This window comes from Haemaphysalis longicornis, unplaced genomic scaffold (genome assembly GCF_048455015.1).
Source record: "Haemaphysalis longicornis isolate Haplotype H1 unplaced genomic scaffold, Haemaphysalis longicornis Haplotype H1 scaffold_10, whole genome shotgun sequence".
Lineage (NCBI taxonomy): Eukaryota > Metazoa > Arthropoda > Arachnida > Ixodida > Ixodidae > Haemaphysalis > Haemaphysalis longicornis.
Genome location: NW_027526204.1, coordinates 68,776,059 through 68,803,086, shown reverse-complemented (window position 1 = coordinate 68,803,086; position 27,028 = coordinate 68,776,059). Strand labels below are relative to the sequence as shown.

The window sequence follows — 27,028 nt, the reverse complement described above, 5'->3', positions numbered from 1 at the left end:
CTAGCAAGAGACCCCCAGGTGTTTTTTCTACATTTCAATAAACGTCAAAAAAATAATGACGTTGTGTCGTGACGTCACAGGAAGTTACGTAAAATTTAACATGACGTCACTTCTGCGGGGAAAGTCTTGTGCCCCACGTGGGGCAAGTCTTGTGCCCCACGTGGGGCACAAGACGGAATTGCATTGGTATCACAGAAAACAACACGAGTTCATTTTGAAACCCTACAAATCATGGGCAACGTACAATAATAAAGCTATTAAAAACCTATTCCCACAAACAAGAACAAAAATTAATGTATACATCACTGAAAAGCCAATCCTATCCAATCCGATCGACAACTTGCAAAATGCCCGTGCGCGCGTAAACATTCCATGTGATTCCATGCTGCTCTTGCTGCTCTCGTTCGGTGTGGTGGTCGTGGTGGGGATCCGTGGTGGCAATGTTCGCTGAAGCATTCTCGGTAAGTACTGTCCACGAAAACATGCTCGTCTGGTCTTTCGCTGTTTTACAGTAGAAGAAAAGCCATCGCGTCTTCTCTTTTGTGTGTGTGTGCGCGCGTTTGTGGTAGCAGCCTTTTGCTGTCACGTGCTAGTTGTCTCGAGAGGTCTTTGTACCGCGCATGCGAAACAACGTGAACACAATGCCTCAAGCCCCCGGGCAGGCTTTCATTTCAAGACGCATCTCTTGTCTGAGAGCGAGCAACGTGCTTCAAGTGATTGTTCCGCTGCCCCCGATACCGCGCACGTTTCCCTCATGCAACAAGTGTCCGCGGCTTTGTTGTATGCATAGGAGTTGCGCTGCTGAGCACGAGGTCGCGGGTTCGATTCCCGGCCGCGGCGGCCGCTTTTCTGATTGAGGCGAAAGGCAAAAACGCCCGTGCGTACGAGATTTCGGCGCACGTTAAATATCCCCAGGCGGTCAAAATTAATCCGGAGCCCTCCACTACGGCGCGCCTCATCGTTTGCGTTGCATCGACGCGTTAAACCCTACAATCAATCAGATTTGTTGTACGCATGACCATGTGTTGATCACAACTGGCCTAGGAAGCGGTTCACGACGGCATTTCCTTCGGCAGCAGATCTTGCTAGGATAGATGGTTTGTCACGTGCGAAAACAAAGCAACTTGCGCAACCCACGCGCTGATACGACAGCGGGCTGCAAGCAACAGAAGTAAAGTCACGCTCTAAACCTTGACTCTCTTTGAATTAACGAGTTGTTTTCTCAAGAACAGCCCGAATATGCAGATTTGTTTGGTCTATTCGAAATCATTTTAGACGGCTGTCTGTCAGTGAGAACGAGCGCGACTTTTATCCGTTCGCCACGAGCGGTTTGTTGTGGCGTGTTCATGCTCAAAAGGCAAAACCCTGCAAATGGTTCAAGCTCGTCATTGTAAAATGCTTCTAATGTTTTATAAGGAAATTGGCCAAAAAAATACACCCTAGAAATACCGCAAATCACAAAGCTTTTTGGACCATCTTTCAGTAAAAGACAAGTGCTACTTTCAACACTGAAATGTGCAGGGATGTTTATTGGTAGTGTCTATTATCCCCGGCAACTGTGGGAATTACTGTCGCAAATTTCTCACGGCAGTCTCCTCTCATTGGGTAGGCAAGCTACGCGGAGGTTTTTAGGGATTAAATATTCTCAAAAAAGCCGTGTTTGCAGCTTCCCCTATAGCTGTACTGTGGTATAGTACTTGGTTTTAACCGAGAAGGCTCAGGTTTGATTCCGACAATGCAATGTTTTTCTGTTTTGTTTTTTTTTTAGCTTTAAAAGAATTTTTCGGTCGTCGTGATTTTGTTAATACTTTTTTTGCTCTGGTTTTTACTATATTAAGAGATTGACGCACAGGACTTCTAGAATGGGTTGAATTATCTTTCACCTAGGTGGTTTGGCTGGGTCAGATTAGGTTTGTTGCGGTTTAGGTTATGACGTAATTCGGTTAGGTTACGAAAGGTTCGATGAGGTTATGTTAGGTTACGTTGGGATGTAATATTATTCAGCAAATTTTAGGCCAGCCAGCTTTTATGGAAACTGCTGTGAGAATTTACCGTAGGTAATTCTCAAGGCTGCCGTGAGATTAGACGCAGCCATGTTTATTTTGTCTGTGATAAGCTCATTAGGCAACCCGCCGCGGTGGCTCACTGGCTAAGGCGCTGCGCTGCTGAGCACGAGGTCGCGGGTTCGATACCCGGCCGCTTTCCTGATAGAGGTGAAAAGCAAAAACGCCCGTGTGTTCGAGATTTCGGTACACGTTAAAGGCCAACTCCACTCAAATTTCTCCTCGACCTAATCTATTTTTAATGCATAGTAAGTACCCCCAAATTAGCTGGGACATAAGTGGTAGCCCGGTGAAACGCCTCGTTAATCAGTCAGAAGCGTTTAAAAAAGCTCCGCTGCAGGCTACGCTGCACCTACCGGCGTATCGCATAAACAGTCATGCTGCGCCTGTGACGTTTCAGCCGACAGGGGCTTATTCCTCTGACCAGCCACGCATCTGGAGAACCGGTCGAGCTCTGCTGCACACGCTTCACCCATTTGCTGCCCTGTGCGCGCACAGAGCTTGCACGCAGACTTTCTCCCGAGCGGCTGACCATCCGGCCGCTCGCTAGATGGCTACGTTACTCCATGGCCGCGCTCTCCTTGGTTTCGGTTTCAAAATTGCCGATTTTCACTCACCGCTTGGGGCGGCCACGCGTGTATTTCAGCTGTTGTATTTTGCATGTTGCTTTCCTTTTAAGCAGACTGTGCAGAAATAGGGTTTTCGAGAGGTCGAAATTTTCAGTGCAGTTGGCCTTCCCCTCGTGGTCAAAATTAATCCAGAGGCCTCCACTGCGGCGCGCCTCATCGCCTGCATTGCATCGGTGCGTTAAACCCTACAATCAATCAATCAAGCTTATATGGCAGCTGCACCCTGTCATTCAACTTGCTGCTACACTTGTAGAATTTGCACACTTGCCCTTGACGCTGCAAGTAAAGGAGGCCTGTGCTTTTACGGGAGTTTCATTTGCTCACAAGGTTAATTTGCTCAAATTTCAACGGTAGAGCTGCAGAGTGGTAGGCCAGGTACAGGTGGGGCAACAATTTTTAGGACCACGCAAGTGTGCGGCGGCACACATGCCCTTTTTTGCACACTTTGAAGGCACACGCATATTGTCTCACTCCAGGCAGCCGTACTCCAATTGCCAGAAGGTCCAGTGTTATTTCCTTTTTCCCCAGTGAAACATCTGCGGTGTGACAGCGATTGCACTGGAGTTTGTGTGTGTGCACATCACGTCCAGATCATTTGTCACTTAGAAAGGCTATTCCGACATTTGAACAGTGTGGGTACCTATAATAGGCCCGGGTTTAAACGATAGAGCAAAAACAAATTTCTAGTGAGACCATTACATGTAATGATAGATCAGAATGCAGGAAACATGCGCAAAAAGCTGGTGAAATCGGCAACTGTACATCACGCAGAAGATGTGTCAGTACAGAGTCCTGAATGCTCTTCTCATGAAACTCCCAAGTTTCGTTTGGGGGACAAAGGTGGCCGCTGCTGATCCGTGCGTGCAGCCTCACAGCACAACCTGCACCTGCCTTTGGTGGCACTTTCTCGATAGCCACGCGTTGTTGGTAATTTTCTCTCAATTGTTCCTACAAAACAAAGCCGGCAGGAAAGTCTTTTATAACTTCAGGCCTTATGGGGATTCCGTATCAGGCGGAACACACGCTCAAAACTGTCGACTGATGTCTGGGTTTGATTCTAAAATATTTCTCACAAGTCCCCACGCGTGTGAGACTTTAGGGGGAGTGTTCGGTTCTGAGGTGGTGTGAATTATTTAGTGACCTTTGACCGCTCTCTTCATAGCCTTGCTCAGCTGCAGCTCTCAGCCTTGAAAATCGATTTCACAGCATGGCCATCGAAGCTGTGGCAACAGCACTGTTCGCTTCTAGGGAAACTTCACGCACGTCGAAAGCCTATATAGCTTGTCCATGGTGCTTCATGCTTGCTTGCCGTAGGCGGTGAGGTTTGAGACATTTTCTTTTAACCCGCAAGGAAATGGATATAGTGAGTGACATGCGGAACTAATTTCTGACACCTCCTAGGACTGAACCCTATGCAAAAAGCATTGGTGACATATTGACGTGGTGCAAAGGGAATAGTTTGCACGGGGGGAAAGTAATTTTTTTCTGGCCCTCTTTGGCCTTAGCTTCTTCAATGCTTTCCTTTTATGCATCATTGAGGTGCAGTGTTGTGTCATAGTGTGCATTTTCAAAATGCTCACACTCATGGGAACTCATTCAAAGAGAACATTTATGTATTCACATTTTTACATATTTATCCTACATGTAATAAAAACATTGTTGACATAGTTAAAGGCATGTGGTAACGAGCCCTTTGATGTAATGCAGTTATTTCTGCCCGATTAATCCTGAAAAACAAAGGTCGTCCATGTCATAAAAAAACAGTCCGCAAAACAAAAAATTAGCGTCAATCCACCCTGTAAATGTGGTTAGAAAGCAAAGCTGTAAACGGCACCCACAATTACCGATGCGTACTTAAATTCACTCACGTCGCTCTACACATAGTGAAACCAGAGAAGTGAAATGCACTCAACCACACCCTCTATTACTTCAAAGAGATATTCTTGGTAAGGTTAAATTAATGCATGAACGGTGGGTGGTTGAGTTGTATTGGTGTAGCAAATGAGTGGAAACATTTTCTATAAAATTAAAGCTCAAACCCGGTGTTAGACGATCTCACATCTCCGTCGCGGACGGAGGCGACGAGATCGGCGGTAGAGACAGAGGAAGACCAGGAGGAGCGGGGGGGTCGGATGAGGAAATACTTCTATTCAGATTTCTGAACGGCCTAGAGTGCGGCCCAGGGAAATGGTTCCTTCTTCAGTGTAGCCCATATTCAGTTCGCGCCGGATGTGCTATGTCCGCCAGCTGAAGCTGGGTAGGCAGAGATGGGCTGGACAGCAGTATCTCGCATTGGTCTTGTTGGGTAGTAGACAGAAAGAGAGGAGGGTGCTCAGGGCTAAATTCGCACACCCCGATTATGTGGTAGAGTGTTCGTACTTCTGAGCAAAATTTACATTCATCGTCATAGCGATTCGGGTGCTTTAAGTGAAGACGCGTCGGGCGTGGGAAGGAGCCAGATTGTGTGAGCCGTAGGGTAGTTTGTTGTTCTATGGAAAGGTCAGGGTAAGGCGAAGGTAGGGTCTGTCTCAGAAGGCGATAATGCTGGGTTATGACCCTGAAAGTGACAAGTGTGTGACTATCCTTGTGCAGCTCCATAGCATGGGGGGTAAAAGTGCAAGCTTGGAGGGCGTATTCATTGCCCTCCATGCAAGCGTGAGCGGGTGTCCAGATAAGCTGAATGGAACCAGTTGTGGAGTGGTTTTTTACCACACTTATTGCAGGTCGGTACATCAAACTCTACTGGTAGTTCCAGTAGGCTTGTTGGGAACCGGTGACTACCTTACGAACCCCTGGTTGAGTGAGAGCGGAGGCAATGGCTGCCGCTTCTGCTGCCGTCATGCCTTCGGTTTTGAGTGAGGCACAAGCAAGGAGGTTGATTCTGAAGGTAGCCACGATGATGGCGTTCTGCTGCCTTTGATGTTGGGAGGCGCCTGTGTAGATAACTGCATGATCCCCACCGAGGGTGGTGTTGAGCGCTTGAGCACGTGCTTGTCGGCGACCCTCGTGGTGTGAGGGGGTTCATATTTGTAAGCAAAGGGAGCATCTTTAGTTCTTGTCCCCAAAATTCAGGAGTACATCAAGCGGAGTGACATTCTGTGCTGCCCAGCCAAACTGGTGAAGGATGCGGCGACCCGCCACGATTCGACTCATTCGGAGCTTCTGGACAGAAAGATGGCCCTCTATCAGCTCTTCCACCGTGTTGAAGTGCCCCGTGCTAAGCAGCCTCTCTTTAGACTCACTCATGGGAAGACCAATGGTTTGCTCAACCACCTTTCTAATCATTGTATAGAGCATCTTTATGTCCTCCTTGCCGAGAAGACAGGGGGTTGACGTAAGGGATTCTTGAGAGGACAAAAGCTTGAACTAATCGAAAGGTATCGGATTCCTTGAGGCCTAGCTTCTTGGTGGCAACTCGCCTAATCATGTGTAGGATTTTATTGATGCTGTATTTGAGGCGCTGCAAGTATACGTCACTCTTGGTGTTGGCCTGAAGATGTAGGCCCAGGATCTTGATGCTGGGGCTTGGAGTGATGTCCTGGCCATCAAGGAGTATTTTAATGTGTTCCTTGAGGTGTCGTTTGGTGTAAGGGCGACCGACAAGGAGCTCAGAATTTTTACGTGAACACTGGAAGTCACAGGCGTTGGCACATTGGCGTACCAGAAGTGAGATGCCATGGGTTGGTGTGAGCTTACTTTAATCGCTATCGCGTGGCATTAAGCGAGATTGCAGGGGTTAAACCCGTAGATGTGATTGGTGAGTGCACCACTTGTCTTTCCTGTCTCCGCATGGGCTCGTAGCTAAATCGGTAAGACAACGGCCTCTGGCTTTGTTACTCTATTCAAGGATTGATTCCTGGCGGAACCTGTATATTCTTTTATTTGTTCACGGGAGTTTTCAGTTGACACCAATGTTCGCGAAAGAACCCTTGGGGGGTAGAGGTAAAAAGCTTTGCTTTAAAAGGCTGTTGTTTTAAGAGCTCATTTTACAGTCTGGCAGTGTGCTTGATTACAAAGCAATCAACACCTCTCCCCCCTCCCTCCACTAAGGAAAACAGAACAATGCAAAAAAACTCCACAGGAGCTCTCACTTACCCGGCTTCACCTTCACTAGTGAATTGTGAGCGAACTGCTGCCCTCAAAGCCTTGTTCTTTTTGCGAGTAAAAAAAATGCAGAAGGCAGTTCAAAAAAGTGGATCTTATCTGCTGTTGCCTAGGGGTACACTCTGTACAATGGTTGTGCACACATTGACGCGCTATTAATCTCCATTCACGACGCATGTGCCAAGCCGGTGTGAGATTATTTTTTACATATGCAGACGGGCAGTAAATAAAATCTCAATTCGCGAACGTTTTTCGGGGAATGGTAAGAGAGCAAAAAAATCTGCAAACATTCAGAGAATAATGTGTAGCATCTTTATGCAACTTGTCTATAGTTCATATCACAAGCTAGCTACAGTGGAGTGGAGGCTACATTGTTATCAATAGTGGGCCCACTGAGGGCACCTAATTCGCCGTGAAGGGGGTCCTGAAAGGACACTCCCTTCTCCCCTCTCGGCAAGTGGCACCGCAAGGCCCCGGCACCTTTTGTCGCTTCCTTCGGGGGGAGTTAGGCGCCCTGAGGGGGATAACAATGTATCCTCCACAGTGCTGCAGCTAGCTTATGATATGAACTATAGAGTGTGAGTTCCTTTAAAGCCAAATATGGCTGTACTTTAAATACAGCCGTATGCGGAGTTTTTTCATTTATTGTTCGGTTTTGGGGGGAGATGTATACAAGATGCATAGCTTTAATTTTGCCAGATCATTTTCGTGAAAATTTTGTTCTCCTTTCTCCCATTTTGTGCTTTTTCAAGATTCTTTCCGACCAATTATCTCCATTTAGGCTATTATAACGATAAAAGGTGAAACTTCCGCCAAATTTGCATTTTTGTGGAAATGCAGGGCGTTACATGCTCCTGGCTGTGGAGGTACTCAGCAGGGAATGCTGCACATTAATAGTGACGTTTTGTAGCCATTTCCTCTGTAGCCAGACCAACTGGCAGGAACACAGTAACAGCAAGACAGCTGTCAGGTTCTTAGTCAAAGCGAGGTCATTGAGAAAAGCACCCGGGATAACTGCGTTTATACCCAAAATGAGGACAGCTTAACAATCCAGTAAAGACTACAACAAAAGTTCAACTACCCGAAACAATACAGCGCATGGCTTACAGTTTCACGAGTCCCGTCGCGCCTTCAATCCGGTTAAGGCGTGCAGGCATTGGTATGGGCCATTCGCGGCATGGCTTCACTGGTGGAGGCCCGATTGCGCCCCCATGGGGCATCGTGTTCTGGACTCTCGCGGTTGCAGCAAACGCGGCCCTCTTGGACACACAGTTTACCCCTCCCAATGCTTGCGCTGATCACTGGCTGACGGTAGGTGCGGATGTCACCTGTCGATGACCGCTGCTATCTGCTCAGGTCGGAAGGTCCGACGGCTATGTGTCACCGCCGCATTCCACTCGCGCCTTCTTCCTCTTCCCCGTGATCACATCCTTCCATTGTTGCTGGCAGGTTGTCATTGGACGCTTGGCAGGACGACGACGATGGTGATGGTGCCCTCGGGGTGTTTGGAGCATACACCGTAGAGCGCGTCTCATTATCGTTTTCACTTCACCTCGTGACAACAGCTCACGAAATTAATTGGCACTCACAAAATTTCACCCCCGTTTTAGTGGCCCACGACAAGTAAAGCAAACGCGCATTACCCCGGCGAGCATCCGGTCCCTGCCGAACGCCCTCCGACCACTTCCCGGCTGCCCTTCGATCAACACCAGCGCTGCATTGCAGCCTCCGCGTGCAGTGCACGAAGCTCTTCCATAGTGTGACGGTGGAGTTTCAAGACCAGAAAAGCATTGAAGGACTCTGGTACAGTGAATGATGCAAAAGCGCCGGCATGTGATGTTTTACTGACAGCCGGAGCGTGGCTGCCAGAAAGGAGAAAATGTGTGTGCTTGCAAGGCACATATGCATGGAATGTCGACCTTCAGAACTGGTTCTGTGCCTCAAGAGCGCGCACAATGGTGGTTTTCACCACACAGTTGCTGTGGTGCTTGATAAAATTGTGTCCTAACCTGTCTTGGGCAAGCTGTCCCTGCTGCTTCAAGCTGTGATACAGAGACTGGGCGTAGAATCAACATAGGCACAGGTACATTTTGGCAGCTGTCGTGCAGTAAACGATAGGCTACCCCTGTCACTGAAAAGAATAGTATGCAACCACGGTGGGGTGCCAACTTATGAGTCTTCGCAAGCACATTCACCCAATACTTTGTTGGCTCATGGTGCCATAGCAAAGGTAGGTGGCAGGTGCAATGCTTTAGACGGACCCTGCAGCTTTTAGCACCGACTATTCGGAATGCATTTTGGTGCAAAATCAAATGGGCCAGAAATCTCCTCCCGCAAGAATTACAAAAGTCTGCAGTATCAGTGGAGCTACACGAGATTTAAAATCTCGCATAATCGTTCCCTCTAAATTTGACCTTGGTCTACGCGACAAAGGCTGCATGCTGTCTCCTGGAGAGGGAAGTAATTCGTGATGTTCTCTTCGGCGGTCTTTCGCAATATCGACCGCCTTTTGCGGCATTCGCAGCATGGAGTCGTCTATTTCTGGTGTGATGTAGGGTAAGTCGGGCATTGGTGCCTGCTTGCAAGCGCGCACTCAGGCTGGTACGGTGTTTTACGCTTGTTGAGTTTTCTTGCTGCTGGCTGAAAGTAAAGCTTTGAGGTTATTACTCTAGCTCCCTGTGCACTCTAAACATAGAAAATTGCCTGCAGAACTGTATGTACAGTTTCAGGCACAGAAGAGGTTGATGCACAGTGCCGGCAATGGCAGATTGTTGCCAGAATGGAGAAGAATAAACTGGCGTTGACCAGCAACAGTCAATAGGACAGCCATCTCCGTATGCCGTAATTAGGATGATGCATAATGAAGCACATTGAAGAGAGGGCTGCTGGTTTTCTCACATCATTCTGAGATGTGCGAGCTTACCGCTTTACAGGTACTTGTAGTATTTGGCTCGAGTTCTCCTGGAAGTGTAATCTAAATGTCACGCAGGTTTATTTACATAGGGCCCCTTTAAAGGGAGGCTGAAGTGATTTGTAATCATTGCAGGATTACTAGCGCAAATTGTAGTCTGGAGCCTCTAGGCCATGTTTCGACCACTCTCGCCACGTTTAAAGGACTTTATTCAATAGAAAAATCAATTTGAAAATGCTGTCCTCCTCTCTGCATCCTCCTTGCTTATTCTTTGTGACATTTCGTTGTCTTGACTGCGCTACTGCACAGCTCGCTGATCCTCCAACAGAACCAGTAGGCCTGCTGCCGGCGGGTCGTCGTTCGTTCACTCAGTTAAACCTAAGCCATGGCACGTTTCTGCCAGGAAGAATGTACCCTTAATTTGTTCATTTGTAGGCTGTTTTACGCTCTAAGTCAAAGTCGCTTCACACAAGCACACATGCGAAGCTTCACTGACTGCTACGCTGGTAGAAAAATCTAAGGCCAATTGAAGGCAGGAGAAGAGTCAGCGAAGTAAATATAGGTACTATTTACTACCTGTCCTACCTATTGTCCACCATGTCCCATGACAATATTAAAATGAACTGAAACTTTTATCGTACAGCATAAAACCAGAGTGCGAGAAGCACTTTTTGCACTGTGTGAACAAGCACAGAGGTCAGCAGCACGACCAAACGTCTGCAAATGTTTTTCCGTCTAAGGAATGCAGTGGCTAGACATGAGATAATGTGTGAATTTGAGGTACGCTTACTGCAAGAGCGCTATACAAGAAATAGTCATCTAAGCTGCTTTGAATGCTAAAACTAAATAATAATTTTAACTGGGTGCACATTGTATACCTCATATTTCTGTCCCGGGCATCGCTGGCTCATGGCGGAGTGTTCTGGAGCACCACGTTTGTTCTTTTGCAAGCCGTTGCAAGTTCAAATCCCCAATAGTGCATTTTTTAAGTTGATTTATTTGTTCTGGGGCAATGTTTTCTATACTGAATTCATCATTTTTGTGCTGTAACATTAATTGCTCCGTGAGTGAGTTCGCAGAACACGGGCAGACTGACACTGATGCACTGGCGAGTTCTCATTGGCGTGGTGTTTCCATAAGCACCGACTGTTGCAGGCACAGTCCCAAATCAGCCGACCTTTGGCCTGGTGCGAACGTGGCTCTTACGATACAGCCACAAGCCAGGCAAGCTCCAAAGATGGTGGAAAAGCGCATCGCATTTGAGCATCTGTGTTCGCTCGGAGGGCGTTCATCTACTGCATACACCTCTGCTAGTAGTTGTTATGATTCCAAGCCATGCTGGCAGGCATATCTGACGCATTTGACAGCTGAAAACATGGCAGAAGCGTGGTGTGTTGATTACTAAGATATTGAGAATGCCCATCCGATAACTTTGAATGCCAAGCAAGTTGTGTCACAACCGAAACCGAAACTGGTTTGAACTCTAATATTGGACGTCCAATCTCATAGCACCTTGTATTTTCGTCACTGCTGTTAGTTGGTGTGGCAGCCACAAATTGTGCCTTTTTTCAGGCTCTATAAAATAAATACCGCCTTATCGCCCGGATAACCGATGAAAAATGTGTTTATTTGAGCCAGCCTGCGTAGTGCAAGCAAAAACAGGAGCTTGATAAATTTACTTCGGTGTCCTTTTAAGGCTGGAAGCACGCACTTGGGATCAGGAAGCAAAGTCGTGTTAAAGAGAGAGTGGCTAAGGCGTTGTGCTGCTGAGCCCAAAGGCGCAGGTTTGATTCCCGTCTGTGCGGCCGCCTTTTTGATGGAGGTGAAAAGGGAAAACGCCCTTGTGTTCAAGATTTCAGTGCATGTCCAATGTACCCAGGTGGTCAAAATTGATCTGGAGCTCTCCACTACGGCACACCTCATTGCCTGTGTAGCGTCGGCACGTTAAGCCTCATAAATCAAAATTGTGTTAGAGAGAGAGAAACTTTAATGAGAGTTGAAGTGATCATATTTGTGGTTGGAGGCTTCAGTCCAAGACTGCGCTGATGCAGTTGGCTGTCTTTGCCCTTTCCACTAGCAAAAGCTGCGTGTCAGGGCAGGAGCTGGCCAGCGTACTTTCCTAGTGTTTGCATAAGGGGTTCGGGATGGATGGAAGATCTGGGTTTAGTTTCATTCCCAGACAATAGGGTACGATGTGCCTGGGGCTTGGCTGTGAATACGGGATCATAGAGAGTAGGATTGGTGGTGTTTAGTCATGTTGGGTGTGGGTATGTATTGGTCGGCAGTTGTCTCAGGATGACTTTGTTCTTTCGTGGCCTGATCAGTGACTGGAGGGTACAGTTGTCTCGCTAGTCTGTAGTGTTGAGTAATGCTGGCATGTGTGACTAGTGGTTTCCAGGTCTGCTCCAACTCTTCTTGCGGTGCCAGGTGGGCGAGTTCTCGAGCCAGGACATGTGCCACCTGTTTACCACGAAGAGCAATGTGGGCCATTGTCCAAATGATTTGGACATGCTTGTGTGAGGTCGTTGGAGCAGGATCCAAAGCGCTTATCTTGAAATCGCACCAGCTTGGTACGCTCAGCAGGTAGCTTGACAGTCAGTCAACTGTGGAAAGACCTTTTGCCGGCAGTCTCGCATCACTGATGCCTCTATAACTGTGTGGTGCCAATTCAAATTGAAACTAATAGCAATTGTGGTTTTTGTGAGACGGTGAGGGCGACAGCCGCCTCTCCAGCCTGCTGGATGTTAGACAACTGAAGCATCAAATTTGAAATAAGGTTGGTTCCGGAGGTAATGACTGCTGATCTTGCGCCGTAACTAGTGTATTACGACGCATCTGTATAGACGATGTGGTCTTGGCATCCATGCTGTTTGTCTAATGCAGTAGCTCTTGCGTCTTTCCTCATGATGTTAGGGAGAAATATTCCGGAGTATTGTTTGGACAATAATTCTGGTCCTTATGTCAAGGGGGATGTCCACTGCATTTTCTGTGATGTGCGGCGCTGTGTACCCATGCTTACCTAGTGTTTCCTTTCCCGTCTGGCTTGCTCCAAGTCTTACTTTCTGCAATGTTAGGTTGGCCTCTATGAGTTATTTGATGGTGTTATGGAGGCCCAAAGCCATGAGGCGAACCATAGAGGTGCTCGTAAGAGGTGCCAGGGCTTGTTCGTATGCTTTTCTAAGAAATGCGTCTAGCAGTTGGTACTCCAATGCTGCCAGAAGGGCATAACGAGCCACTTAAGGCATAACGAGCCTGCACAAGGCGGGCCATGGGTGTTTTTGTTCCAATCCATGGCTCCTGTTTTCTATCCTACGCAGCATCCGAACAATTTGAGCCGTGGTTTCTTGAAGCCTGTTGAGGAACAAGGTGTTTGTGCAGTTTTCCTGGTGAATCGTTTAATGTCTTCATTGAAGATGTTGGTTTGATCAGTACCCCTTCAAGCCACAATTTGAGGTTATCTGAAGAGTACCAGTGGCATTTTTGTGCTATGATAAGTTCCGACTTTTGCGAGGCACGAAGCTGCATTGTCTTGCATAAATGTGGCCGACACCCACGGGCGTTTCTAGGCTATCAAATTGCGTGGAGTTTAGTGTCAAATTGAGGGGTTTAATGTGGAGAACTGGCAGCAGGTTGATTGCCCTAATAACAAAGTGGCTACCAAGGGAGCGGTTGAGACAAATCTTGGTTGAAGGATGAAATGAGAAAATTTGGGAGTAAACAATGCGTGTCAATTACACAGGATAGAAGTGGCTGGAAATCTGAAGCAGAGGCATTTGTCGCATGGCGGGCATAAATAGGCTGATGGTGATTTTGACAGTTTTTTATTTAATCTTTTGGTATTGCTCACTGGGCACAGTTTTCACAATGCAAGCAAAATGTCAAGATTGAATCATTTTAAACCTGCCCTGTTTGCTCGTTTCTGTTTCCTTATTGAACTTTGTTCACTTTAGTTTACATCCAGGAGCCTTGTTTTGTAAACTCGTTGCCTTTGAAGGGGATGTGCCAGTACTGTTTTGTCCTGTCTTCTATCTGCTTTGTGCCAGTTAACCTTGTCATCCATCTCACTTAGCCATGCGACACAAATACCAAACGCACTGCATTGGTGCCGTTAGTATGAAAACAAAAGGCGGAGAGCTTCATGGCCTTGTTGCGAGTTTCCCTCCAACTCTTACATGTGTGCTGTTTATCGGTACATGCAGAAGTGAGTCAAGTTCAAGGTCTGCATCCAGAATGGACGTGCGCGATTGGAAAGACGCACTACTGCGGCTGGATGTCAACCGAGAGTGCACGGCGGGGACCTCGGATGACTGCTGCTGGCTCTGTGACTGCCTGCCGGATTGGAACTGCGTTCTGAACGCCTTGGGGCTCGACCTCGCCGAACCACAGCCGGGCAAGCTCTGCCTCTCCACACAAGTCGCGGAAGGCACCTTTGACATGGGCAATGCTCCTTTCAGCACTGCCGACTTCATTGTATGGCTCCCGAGAAAACACTGGTGCATTGAAGCACTGAAACTCGGCGCAGGAGATCTGAGTTGCCCCACAATTGTTGTTCCCGACTCTGTGGCTGGCCGTCTGCCGAAGTTGCGCAGCATTGTAGTCAGTGGGCGTACAAACCCCAGACACTGGTCGGTCATCCTTGGTGCCCTGGGGCCCGTAGAGCACCTTGAGGAGCTTCAAGTGTCGGTTTTCATAGATGACGACTTGGCCCTGAGGCTGGCTCGACTGTTGGTCACCAGTGCTGGCTCGATGAAAAGAGTGGACCTGTCACAAGGCCCTGCTTATAGTGAGGAATCGGACATGCTCATGTGCGGCATTTCCAAGTGCCGGAAGCTCAGGGAGCTGCGATTTTGTGCGAGTTTTAACCTTACTGGGCTCGCAGATTTCACAGGCTGGCTGCAAGAGACAGAAACATTGGAGGTGCTTTGCATTGTGGAAGACCCTGGTGATCCCGATGACCCCGCCTTTGATGATAGCGATATGGAAATAGACACTGAAGAGAACAACGAAGCAGTGGTGGCGGCCGTCGTTGACCTACTGAGGAAGAACACGTCTCTCAAGGAGCTCCGTTATCAGTGTTACTGGTGCTCCAGGTTGGGAAACGCTTTTAAGGCTCTCGAAACCAACACTGTGCTGAGGTGCCTGGAAATTGTTGGAAGTGACTTCGATCATTTTCACATTGACTCGAGGATGGGAGTTGTGCTGAATTCAATGCTGGTGAAGAATGAAGCGCTGAAGTCGCTCACCCTTGAGAATTGCACAATGAGCGAGGGGGCCGCCATGCTAATCGCTTCAGGACTGTGCGGGAACAGAACACTGGAAGTGTTTGATGTGTCATCCTGTGACCTGGATTTCTGGGTGATCCAGGTTCTCTGCAGCACCTTGAAAGAAAACACTACCTTGCATTCGCTACGACTTGGCAGCTTCAGAGCATCACCCATCAGGAGGTAAGGAAGTGCCCATGATGGTATCTTGTATTCGGGCTGTTGCAGGAGCACAGTAAGTTTTGTATGTGGCACAGATAATCAGGCTTACTTGTTGCTGGGTATGTAATTTTGTGATCCTTTAGGAGTACCATTCTCACGCCCTCGGGTGCGAGTCACTGGAGACGTTACTTTTACGAGGTCCTAAAAATCGAGTTCATTTCTATTTTAAAGTTTTCAAGTACTTAATTTCTCAAATGAAGCCGTGTCACGTTTTTGCAGTAAGTTGAATCGAGTACACAAAGATGACTTTGTGGGCTAGTTGGTGGGGAATCTTGAACGGTTTAACAGCGCTTGTAGACAAGGCCAAAAGGAAGGGAAGACGGGGCAAAGCGGTGAACTACAACTGGTTTTTATTCAGACAAGAATGACATAGACCCTGAAACATCAAATAGGAAGGCCAACAAAACCCGACATAAATACTTATCTTGCTCTCAGCTTGATACGCCTGTTTCTCCAGTTATTCTATTTCTTTTTTTTAGAGCGTAACTGAAGCCATGTTGACACAGTTGTCATCAAAACACTCAGTTTCGAGCACCTCGATTACCTCGTGCATGCTTACCCTTTTCTCTGGAAATTACTACGCACTCTCCAATAGTGAAACACAAGCGCATTTTTTATGGTGTGAAACTAAGTGGCCTAAAACAATTCTTTTTTACAAAGTTTTTATATTCGTTGAGGCATCGACCAAGCAGTGAATGAAGCAGTGACAAGCGCCGTTTCAAATATCGTGCAAGAGCGGCTGCCCAGCTAGGCGCCCGCTTAAAGTGACCCTGCAACACTTGACATCGACTACTAGTAATATATTTTGGGATAAAGTCTATTGTCCCTGAAATCTCCTCCCGCAAGAATTATGAAAATCCATTCACAATTAACGAAACTACGCGCGATGAGAAATCGCGCATAATCGTTCCCTCTCAACTCGACCGCGGACAGCGCGACAGAAAGCTGCGCGCTCTCTCTCGGAGAGGGGGGCGGCTCGCGGCGTTCTCTTTGGCGGCCTTCAATATATCATGCCGGGTAGTTTTCTCCTTTTCTCCGCAACGCGGAGGGCCTATTTCCGGTCTGGTGCCACAAAAAAGCAGGCATAGTTGCCTGCTCGCAAGTGCGCGCTCGGGTTGGTAGGACGTTTTTGAAGCAATAAACGTTTGTAGTCGAGTGGTCCCGTTGAAAGGGAAGTATTGAGCTCATCACTCAAACTCCGCGCGCACTCAAAACACAAAAGAAACGTCAAAACTGTGCCTACAGGTTCAGGCATAGAAGAGGTTCGTACACAGCGATGACGACGACGAAAATGGGAGAATCTAGCCGCGAAGTTGACCAGTGACAGCCGTCGGGCAGCCATGGCCTATGTGACGTCCCTTAGGCCATGCCAGGGGTTGCATAATGAGGACAACTGAAGAGAGAGTGGTTGGTTTTTCCGTCTTTCACATCGATTTGCGCGCTCACCGCTTCACGTGCACGTGTAATTTTTGGCTCAGGTATTCCTGGCAGTGTAATCTAAACGTCGCGCAGGTTTACTCGCACTGCTCAAAGAGTGTTGCAGGGTCCCTTTAAGCGGCAGCCTTCATCTCAGCTCGTCTGGCGATTATGTCCGTCTCATACTCTCTCCTCGCATGTGATGCGCCAACCTGGTGGGAAATACACACTCGCTTCCCGCAGCTGTCTCGATTAGACTTCGGAGCCTCTCTGCCCGGCCCAAACATAACAAGGGTATGCACGCACAATGTACGGATTATTTATCAATGGTGGGTTGCAGTGAGCGGCAGTGCACATGTTCAGATTGCAGTACGTACCCTAACCTTTCACGGGCAATAAGGATCGAACCAGGCGCAGGCATGCCTTACCGATAGCAACATGCGCGCACAAAAAAATGGATTAGAATCTCAAGCAGGTCGGGTCACTTAAACACCTGCAGTGCTTTTTGTCCCTTTGCCACTTCCTGCCGAAATATTGCTCGTAGAAGCTCGGGCGTTCACCTTGATAGGTTATTATCTTGACTAATTGCGCACGGATGCTTTTTTAAAACGAAACTGGAAGCATAATGGCTGACGAATGTGAGGGAAGCAGCCGATCTTGCAGTGTATATAATCTGTTTGCATTTCTCAAATTTTGTCACCTCACGGAAAGCTCTGATTTACATTTATTGCACGTGCTCAACCATTTTAGAACTGTTTATTTTAGGAAAAACATTTTTAGATGCTTCTCCAATGAGCTCTCGTCACAAACCTTAGTACCTGAAATTGTTCAGGGTCTCGGCACCCGTTTTCACGTTTTTTGGTATTTTCTCCTTTATTAAATAACTGCGAGTAGCGAGAATAGTAAATTCGGATTCCCGGCACCTTAATCCATCAGTACAGGCCAACTTGTATCCGCAGTTTAGTGTAGCTTTAAGGGACTCTGAAGTGATTTGTAAACATTACACACTTGCGCAAATTGCAGTCTTGAGTCTCTAGGCCCTGTTTCAACCACTTTCGGTGCGTTTACACGAGTTTATTCAGGATTCAGGATAAAAATCAATTCGAAAATGCTGTCCTCCTCTCTGCATCCTCCTTGCTGATCTATGACGTTTTGTATGATGTCAAAACAAGATGGTTGGCTAGACTGCGCTATTGCACAGCTTACCGACCCTCTGACAGAATTGGTCGGGTCAGTGTTTAGTCGGCTGGCGGGTTGTTGCAGTTCATTCACTCAGTGTAAACTAGGCCATGGCACATTTGTGCCAGAAAGAATGTACCTTTAGTTCGTAATTTCTTAAACATGCCACGCTTCGCTGACGGGTACGCAAGTAGAAAAATTTAAGGTCAATTGAAGGTGGCATAAGAGTCAGCGGAGTTAATATAGGTATTAAGGAATTGAAATCAACTGAAACTTTTATCGTACAGCGTAAAGCCGTGGTGGGGGAAGCACTTTTTGCACTGGGTGAGCTAGTACAGCGGTCAGCAGCACAACCACGCATTTGCAAACTTTTCTTTCTCAGGAATGCAGTCACTAGACATTATTTCATTTCATTTCATTCATTATATGCTTAAAGGCCCGAAGGCATTACATAAGGGGGGGGGGGGTGTCAGGTTCTTAGTTGAAGCGAAGTAATAGAGAAAAGGACCAGGAACTGCGTTTATGTACAGGTCAACCGACGACAGACACACGGAACAAAGACACGTATCACCAGAAAGAGGACAGCTTAACCATCCGGAAGAGACTATACGAAAGTTTGAACACAGCGCACGACAGTTTCGTGAGTCCCATCGCACGGTCAGTCCGGGAAAGGCGTGGCGGCGTCGGTGTGGGCCAGTCGCGGCATGGGTTGTAGGTGGGGGCCCGATCACGTATGGACGCCCCCGGTGGTGCATCGTGTTCCAGGCTCTCGCGGTTGAAGAGAACGCGGCCCTCGTGGACGCACGGTTGACCCCTCCTGATGCTGGAGTTGATGACAGGCGGATGGTAGGTGCGGATGTCACTCTTTGATGCTTGCCGCTACACGCTCGGGTTCGAACGCCCGACAGCCATGTATCTCCGCAGCATCCCACACACCTCTTCTTCTTCTTCCCTGTCACCGCATCCCCTCCGTAGTTGCCGACATCTTCTCAATGGGTGCTTGGCAAGACGACGATGATGATGTTTGGGGTGTTTGGAGCATATCCCGTAGAGCACATCTTCATTATCGTTTTCACTTCACCTCGTGACAATGTCCCCCCACTTTAGCATTTTTCCACGAAAAATGTCTTTTCACAGTCTCAAACACGCACAGTTCCCCAAAACTTCACGAAACTACCGGCAGAACACTCATAATATAACACGCCAACTCCATTCCTAGTCTTCAGAAGCATCATCGCACTAAACAACGGCACGCAAGGACAATTTAACACGCATGCTGACCTACTGTAGTCAAACTTCCTCAAAACGAACGTAAAGCAAATGAGCCGCAAGCCAACACAACATCATAGCAGTGCTGTTGAGGATATTACAGAGAATTTGAGGGTCTTCGGCGTTTCGAGTAAAATACTCTGCTCGGATACACAGGGAACCATTGGCTTGATTGACAGCCGCTTGGATCGTGGTCGTAACCGGCATTCTCCTGACCTCTGGCTGCGTTTATTTTCCGATGTTTTGGCCTGCTACAGTTACCGGGCCATCCTGTTTCGGGGCTCAGTCGGTTTGGACTACGGGCTAGATCCTCAAAGTCTCGCGCCCCTCGAACATTGCCAATGATCACATCGTACAGTGGTGATTTCAAACAGCTTATCAACACCATTCCAGTGAAAAACGGAGACTCTATGAACACTTTCGCTTCTGGGACAGTAACCCATTTTCCATCGGCTAACTGTAACGTGCAGGAGGTGCCGGTGATTGCCACTCTTGGAATGAGAGACTGGCGAACGATTACTGTGTTAGTTCCCGTGTCTCTTAAAACGATGGCTGGCTTGTCTTCGACTCTGCCTTTGGAAACAGGCATATTATCCATTCTTGCACGGAAGTCTAAGACGGCATTAGTCATCCTCCATTTTTCTTTCCTTACACCACCTGGGCCGGGACTATCCTGTTGTTCAGCGTTACATTCACTTGTCTCAGGGTTTCCTCGTTGTTCTCCGTTGTTATCATCGAAAATTAACAAGTGGTTCTGCTTTTGGGCATCCACAAAATGGTCAGCGGCGGTCGCGGTCTCAGAGAGTGTTTTGCAGTTCCTCTCCCGCATGAACATCGTGAGTTTTCTGTGGTAGTTCGAGAAAAATTGCTCAGTGATTAACAAATCAGCGAGGTTGTCGAAGGTTTTGTCAATGCTAGATAGTTCTATCCACCGGTCAAAATAACCTTTCAGTCGAGCGGCGTATTGTTTAGCGGTTTTGTCCTTCTCCGGCTTCGAGTGACGGAAGCGCTCCCTATAGCCTTCTGCGGTGAATCGAAAGTGCTGCAGTAAGGCAAGCTTGACCTGGTCGTAGTCTAGTGACTCTTCTGGCGAAAGGCGGCCGTAGACTTTTAGTGCCTCTCCAGTAAGACACGTGCTGATGGCGATGGCCCGTTTCGACTTAGGCCAGCCTTGACTTTGGGCTACGCATTCAAACCATTTCAGGTATGCGTCGAGATCATCTCGAGCATCCTCAAAAGGCGGCAGAGGTTTGCGTGCGCTGAAGCCTTGCGGGGTGGCAGCCTGAGCCTGACCAGTGATTTCTCCTTCGCCATCTGTTTGGGGCCCCCCTCCTCGCGCCGAATTGAGCTCCGCCAAGCGAATCCGCAGCTGCAAGTTGCGTTCTTCGACTTCTGCACGAGCCCGCTCTTGCTCGGCTTTCACCCGCTCGTGCTCAGCCCTCTCGCTCATAGCTTTTTGTTCGCGTGCCTTCTCTTCGCGGTCTAGCGCTCTTTCGTCGCGCAAGTGTTTCTGCTCTGCCTGGACCCACTGCCTCAATTCCTCGCCACTCAAGCCCAAGCGTTCGCCCGTGGCAATGAGCTCCCGTGTGTCCATTGTGGGTTTTATGGGTATTATTAAACGAACTGGTCCTGCCGGGGACGCCAATTATTGTCAGGTTCTTAGTCAAAGCGAAGTAATAGAGAAAAGGACCAGGAATAACTGCGTTTATGTACCGGTCAACCGACGACAGACACACGGAACAAAGACACGTATCACCAGAAAGAGGACAGCTTAACCATCCGGAACAGACTATACGAAAGTTTGAACACAGCGCACGGCTTACAGTTTCGTGAGTCCCATCGCACGGTCAGTCCGGGTAAGGCGTGGCGGCGTCGGTGTGGGCCAGTCGTGGCATGGGTTGTAGGTGGGGGCCCGATCACGTATGGACGCCCCCAGTGGTGCATCGTGTTCCAGGCTCTCGCGGTTGAAGAGAACGCGGCCCTCGTGGACGCACGGTTGACCCCTCCTTATGCTGGAGTTGATGACAGGCGGATGGTAGGTGCGGATGTCACTCTTCGATGCTCACCGCTACACGCTCGGGTCCGAACGCCCGACAGCCATGTATCTCCGCAGCATCCCACACACCTTCTTCTTCTTCCCCGTCACCGCATCCCCTCCGTAGTTGCTGACATCTTCTCAATAAGTGCTTGGCAAGACGACGATGATGATGTTGGAGACGCCGATGATGATGTTCGGGGTGTTTGGAGCATATCCCGTAGAGCGCATCTTCATTATCGTTTTCACTTCACGTCGTGACGGGGGGTCATGAAACAGTGTTTACAGAAATACAAATGAACCTAAATATTGTTAAAAACACACAAAACAACATGCAAAAACATAAAAGCACTAGTCCACCAGAGTTCGTAACATTGGCTAAGGTAGGGACATCGCAAAACAAGTGTTACATAATTTTACAGAGTTAAACATAGGCCGAAGCAGCACACAATGATTAAGTTGAACAATGCATCTTGCACAAAATATGTGTTACAGCAGTAGAACTTGAAGGTTAATCTTGAGTGAAAATATTTGTTTCTAGTTTATCTCTAAAACGTTTATTATCAGTGCATGTGGCGATGTCATCGGGTAACGCGTTTCATAGTGTTACAGCGTCAGGAAAAAAGGATAAGCTAAATGCTGATGTACTGCCGGTAATGGGGGCTATTGGACGACTGTGATTTAAACGGGATGAAATTCTGTAAGGAGGCCTCAGTAAAGAGTGCCTAGATTGTGGCCAGTGAAAGAATTTGTGGATGAGGCATAAGCGGGCAATAACGCGGCGTGAACGAAGAGTCGGGAGGGAGAGGGATAGCTTGAGCACGGTGACACTGATATGGTTGGAATATTGCGAGGTGATAAAACGTGCGGCGCGATTTTGAATGGCTTCAATCTGGAGGGCTAGATATGTTTGTGATGGATGCCAGATGGCTGAGGCGTATTCCAGTTTCGGTCGCACGAAGGTTAGGTAAGTTTTTTAATTTCAGGGGAAGCAAGTTTTAGATTCCGCCGAAGGTACCTGAGCGTGCGAGAGGCTTCGGAGCAAATGGTATCGATATGAGTCACCCAAGTTAGAGATGAGGTTAAGAGCACGCCTAGGTATTTGTATGAAGTTACTGAGCTGATTGGAACAGAGTTTATATGATAGGTGTGCTGGGATGTGACATGTTTCCGTGTGAATGACAGTGATTTACACTTTGTTAAGTTTAATGGCATGTGCCATTGTTACACCAGAGGGATGTTGTCTAAGTCAGTTTGCAGGGTGTTATGATCGTTAGTGGTGGCAATAGTTCTGTAAAAAACGCAATTGTCAGCAAACAGTCAGAGTTTCGATGTCATGTTTAAGGGCAAGTCATTTATATAAATTACAAACAGTGTGGGAATTTAAGTCCAAACCCTCGATATTGCATGTCTTATTTTTATTTGAAGTTAATTTTTTTTTTGAAAGTTTTCTATGCTGAATTCACCATTTTTGCACTGTAACGCTCATTGCTCCGCGAGCGAGTTAGCAGAACGCGTGCAGACTGACACTGATGCTCTCGCGGCGAGTTGTCGTTGGCCTGGTGTTGTTGCCATAAGCACCAACTGCTTGCAGGCACAGTCCCGAATCAGCAGACTCTTGTCCTCGTGCGATCACGCCTGTTACGACACAAGCACGAGCCCGGAAAGCTCCAAGGGGGGGAAAGCACATTGTGTTTAAGCTTCTGCGGTGATGCGGAGGGCGTTCATCCACTGCATGCACCTCGGCTAGTGATTGTTACGATTCCAAGCCAAGTTGGTAGGCTTATCTGGCGCATTTTACAGCCGACAACATGGCAGAAGCGCGGTATGCCAATTACTGAGATATCGAGAATGCCCATCCAACCATAACGTCAGATGTCAGGCATGTTGTTTCACAGAATCAAAACCAAATCTGGTTTGAATTCTATTCTTGGGCATTGTCCGATCACATCGCAACTCAAATACGCATGACTGCTGTTAGTTGGTGCCACACATGGTAGTTTTCCTTCTTTCAGGCTTTATAAAATAAATACCGCCTTATTGCCCGGATAAACGATGAGAAGTGCTTATCTGAGCCAGTCTACGCAGTGTAAGGAAAAACCGTAGCTCGAAAAATTCACTTCAGTGTCCCTTTAGGGAATTAAGATCAACCGAAGCTTTTATTGGCAAGTGTGAAAAACCCTGGTACAAGCCTTATTGCACAGGGTAAACTAGCAGAACGATCAGCAGTGCTACCATACATTTCCGATTGCTTTTACATGCAGATACACTGGCAAGGTTGGCAGTTATTCTTTTGAGACTGGTGTGAACTTTGGGTAAAATAAAATTCTCACGCACCAAGGATTGAGTCCTATTATAATGAAAGTTCTGGTTTGAAAAATGTATGTGCATGTCGGGATGCACCGCACAAAATGTAATGCCCTCTAACTTTAAAATAAAAAGCGTATTACTAAGTATGTCTAGTCAATTTAAAGGGGGTTGGGAGGCAAAAGTGAGGGCTGAACATCATTATCAGTACGGATTTGTTTTGGGGGCGTAATTGTCTAGATGTGGGTTATACATGTTCCCCCAAATTACAAGCAATAGGACAGATGGCTAGGGAATGTAAAAGTAGTGTAGTGACAGAAATATGTGGCAAAAAGTATGGTCAGGCTATCAGAAAGACATGAATACCAATGTAGACCTTCTTAAATGTCCGTGGGTGTGCGTGAAACTTTAGGTGTTTATCCAAAATGACGCCAGAAAGCTGAGTGCTCTCCAAAGTAGGTATTCTGTGATCATTTAGTAAAACTTAAAGGGTCATGTTAACCGTATTTGGCGGAAAATAGAATGCCATAAATCTCATTTTGGTGGAATTTACTTGAAACTGATTATTCACGCACCACTGGTAGACACTGAAGTCTGTATTTAGTTCATGTTGAAGTGCAGTGAAATTACTGTGTGGTGTATAGAGGTGTCATCGGCATACAGCAGACTATTTGAATTGTGGAACACATGACGTAAATCATAAATAACAAGAAAAGTACCGGACCCAAAATTGCACCCTCAGGCGCTTCTCTGTTAACCCTTTGAGGGTCAAATTTTTTCGCCATATGCGACCCCCCAGGGTCAATTTTTATTGCCGATTGAAATTCTTCAGATGCATCTATTTCGAAAACAAATATCGTAATTTTTTTAGGGTGACCTTAGCCAAAAAAAATTGTTTGTGTTGTTACATACATGTGGTTTATTCATGAGCAACACAAGAAAAATTCTAAATAAAAATGAGAGTAACAAGCCGGCACCTTTTGAGTGAATCTAAATCAGATAGACATCAGTTTCGTGGGCGCAAAAAGTGGGAAGTGCCCTGAGGACGATACCGAAACCAGCCGCTGGGCGTGGACACGCAGCCAGATGTGCGAGCGATAGACAACGCGCCGCTTCTCTAAAACACAAAAAAACGAAAAAAGAGCCTCATCAGTTTCGCAGGCACCCTTGGTCTGTAGCAGGCGCAAGAAGCGAGAGGCACCCGGCACGCCCCCTCATTACCAAATGTGCAAGCGGTAGCCGGCGCGCCGCTAAAGTAAATCGTAAAAAAATAAAAAGAGCCATCGACGCAAGAAATTAATTTTACGTATTTCTACAGTGTGGCAGCACATGCCAAGCAAGAGAAGTTGGCGAAAGAAACGCGCTTTTTAAACATACAAGCGATGACGTACATGTACATTATTGACCATTTTGAAGGTGTTCGCAGAGGACATATATGTGGATCTGTGACGCTGAAAGGTGCTTCTGTGCTTAGTGGTTTCAAAATAAAGAAACAATTACGAAGTTACCCTGACGGAAAAAAAATTGGGCAATACTTTAATGGGTATTTTTGTAATCGATCACAAAAAAAAGTAGCTGACTTTCATAGATCATTACTGTTTAAAGGAAATGGTGGAGGCAATACAAAATTACAGTAAAATGTCATTGATTACAAGTATTTATTTACATGCAGTGCATTATTTACAAGTTTGTTACGACTGATTTTGCAGGGAGTTGCTGTCAGACGAAGTGAGAGCCAACGGGTGGTACAAGCGCCTGCACATGGCCTGGGTAGAATGGGATGTCCCAGGCCTCAAAGTTGCTCTGGGAGACCTCTTGTTGTGCCCCAGTGACCTGCAGCTTTCAACGCGTGACTTCTCTACTGAATCGTTCGCGACCCTGTGTGATGCACTGTCCTCCAGCCTGCACGTCCAAAGCCTGGCCATAAGTTTTATAGAGGTTGTACCAGTGCACGTCACACTGCTGTATCTAATGCTGTCAAGAAACAAGTCCCTGAAGAAGGTCTTTTTGGAAGATGGGCGGGGTGAAAGAAGCTATTTGGGGGCTATTTCACATGGCCTCTGCTTCAACGAGAGCGTGACAGAGCTCACAGTAAAGTGTGACACTGTCACAGCCTTGTTCGCGGAAACGTTTGCCTCCCTGCTGAGAACGAATGAAACCCTGTCCAAGGTGGTGGTGATGTGCGACTATGGCTTCGACTTGGACTTGGTGCGTCCTCTCTCGGAAGGTCTGCTTCTAAACAAAGTCATCACCGACTTCTCCATTCTTGAGGGCAAGGACCGCGACTGTTCCACAAAGTGGTCTCGATCGGCCTTGCAGCAGAACAGGTCGTGCCTCCACCGTGCTGTACGCTTTGTGCTGAGAAAGAACGTGGGGAAAGTGTGGGCAGAGGCATTCGAGCACTTCGACAAGAAGCCGTCCTTGGTTCCCTGCATAATGTCGACTTCTGGGATGAGCCGAGCGGAGGTAGAGGGTGCCGTGAAGGGGGCCAGGCGGTTCATTCTCTCAAATTACCTTATGATTAGCGGTGTTATCCAGAGCAGGTTGAAGTGTTATGCAGGGAGTGGCACACAGATGGATCAGCTGAATAGTGACTGCTTGCTGGAGGTTGCAAAGTATCTGAAGGTCTCGGATGTCATTGAGAGGCTGGAGTGATAGGGTTCATGGACAGCTAGGCAGCACTGATGCAGCTGTTGCTAATGCAAGGGGCCCGTTTTGTAAATAACTGCCAGAATGGTCCAGAGTAGTAGGTTTACTGCATTCTGAGGGAGGGTAATCAGAGGTGTACTGGATTGAAAGGGATGGTAGTGAAGGGGGTACTTGATTGAAGTGAGAGAAAAATTGTTGGTCAGCATTGTTATAGTCATTTTAGTTTGGCTGTGGCTGTATCTTGCACACATCGAACTTTTAATGGTGTAATGGGAAAAGCTTGCCAGCTTACATGTAACGTTTGCTGAGGCCACTTTTCGTACCATTTTTTTAGTTTCTCGGTCACACACAGTTTATTGCAAGGGACGTACTCAAGGGAGTACTTGATTCCAAAAGAGGATAGCAGAGGTGTTATTTATTGCAAGAAAACGTACTCAAAGATGTACTTGAATAAATATAGCGAACATAAATATAGCCTTTATTTTTCCTGCGTAGTGATGACTGAACATTTACAGGAGTGTATAAAATGTTTTGTGAATAAATCAATCTTACCTTCTCCATGGCTGTGTGGTTGTGAACAGCAGCTGTGTGCTTTTCGTTCTCCCAGTGGACTCAACTTTCAGTGTTGACTCACTGTACACATCTACGTTGTTGTCCCAAACATAAAACTGTTCTGTTGTACTGCAGCCCTATAATTGGCCTGAACAAAAGGGGCTAACAGCAGAGTGCCCATTATAGAGTGTATTACAACACACATGGAAAGGCGAAAAGATTGCAGGACGCGGTGTATGTGTATTGGCATCAACTGAGTGAGTCATCGCGTGAAATCAGGTAGGGATCGTGGCTGGTGTTGCTACCCACGTGTGACACCATTATTCACTGGTGACTTGGCATGGCTCCATTGGTGACGGTGCATTCACTCAGTGGCGGTGAAGTTATGACTTTGGTCACTGATGGCACTGTAATCGAGGAAAGAATGGATG

The 27,028-nt window shown here is 47.3% G+C and overlaps 1 protein-coding gene across 1 annotated transcript; it reads left to right on the top strand.

The window, feature by feature from the left end:
• The first annotated feature begins 378 nt into the window (after positions 1–378).
• LOC144158679 (uncharacterized) lies at positions 379–26,605 on the top strand. The gene is made up of 4 exons (XM_077689716.1): positions 379–461; positions 10,863–10,931; positions 13,907–15,151; positions 25,106–26,605. Exons 3-4 carry the CDS (start codon positions 13,938–13,940, stop codon positions 26,049–26,051), a joined length of 2,160 nt encoding a protein of 719 aa, XP_077545842.1. The 5' UTR covers positions 379–461; positions 10,863–10,931; positions 13,907–13,937; the 3' UTR covers positions 26,052–26,605.
• The last annotated feature ends 423 nt before the right edge of the window (positions 26,606–27,028 follow it).

Excerpts from the sequence above, each read along its gene's own strand:
- LOC144158679 (XM_077689716.1), top strand. The coding sequence starts at position 13,938 with ATGGACGTGCGCGATTGGAAAGACGCACTACTGCGGCTGGATGTCAAC. Across the intron at positions 15,152-25,105 it reads AGAGCATCACCCATCAGGAG|GGAGTTGCTGTCAGACGAAG; the intron begins GTAAGGAAGTGC and ends CTGATTTTGCAG.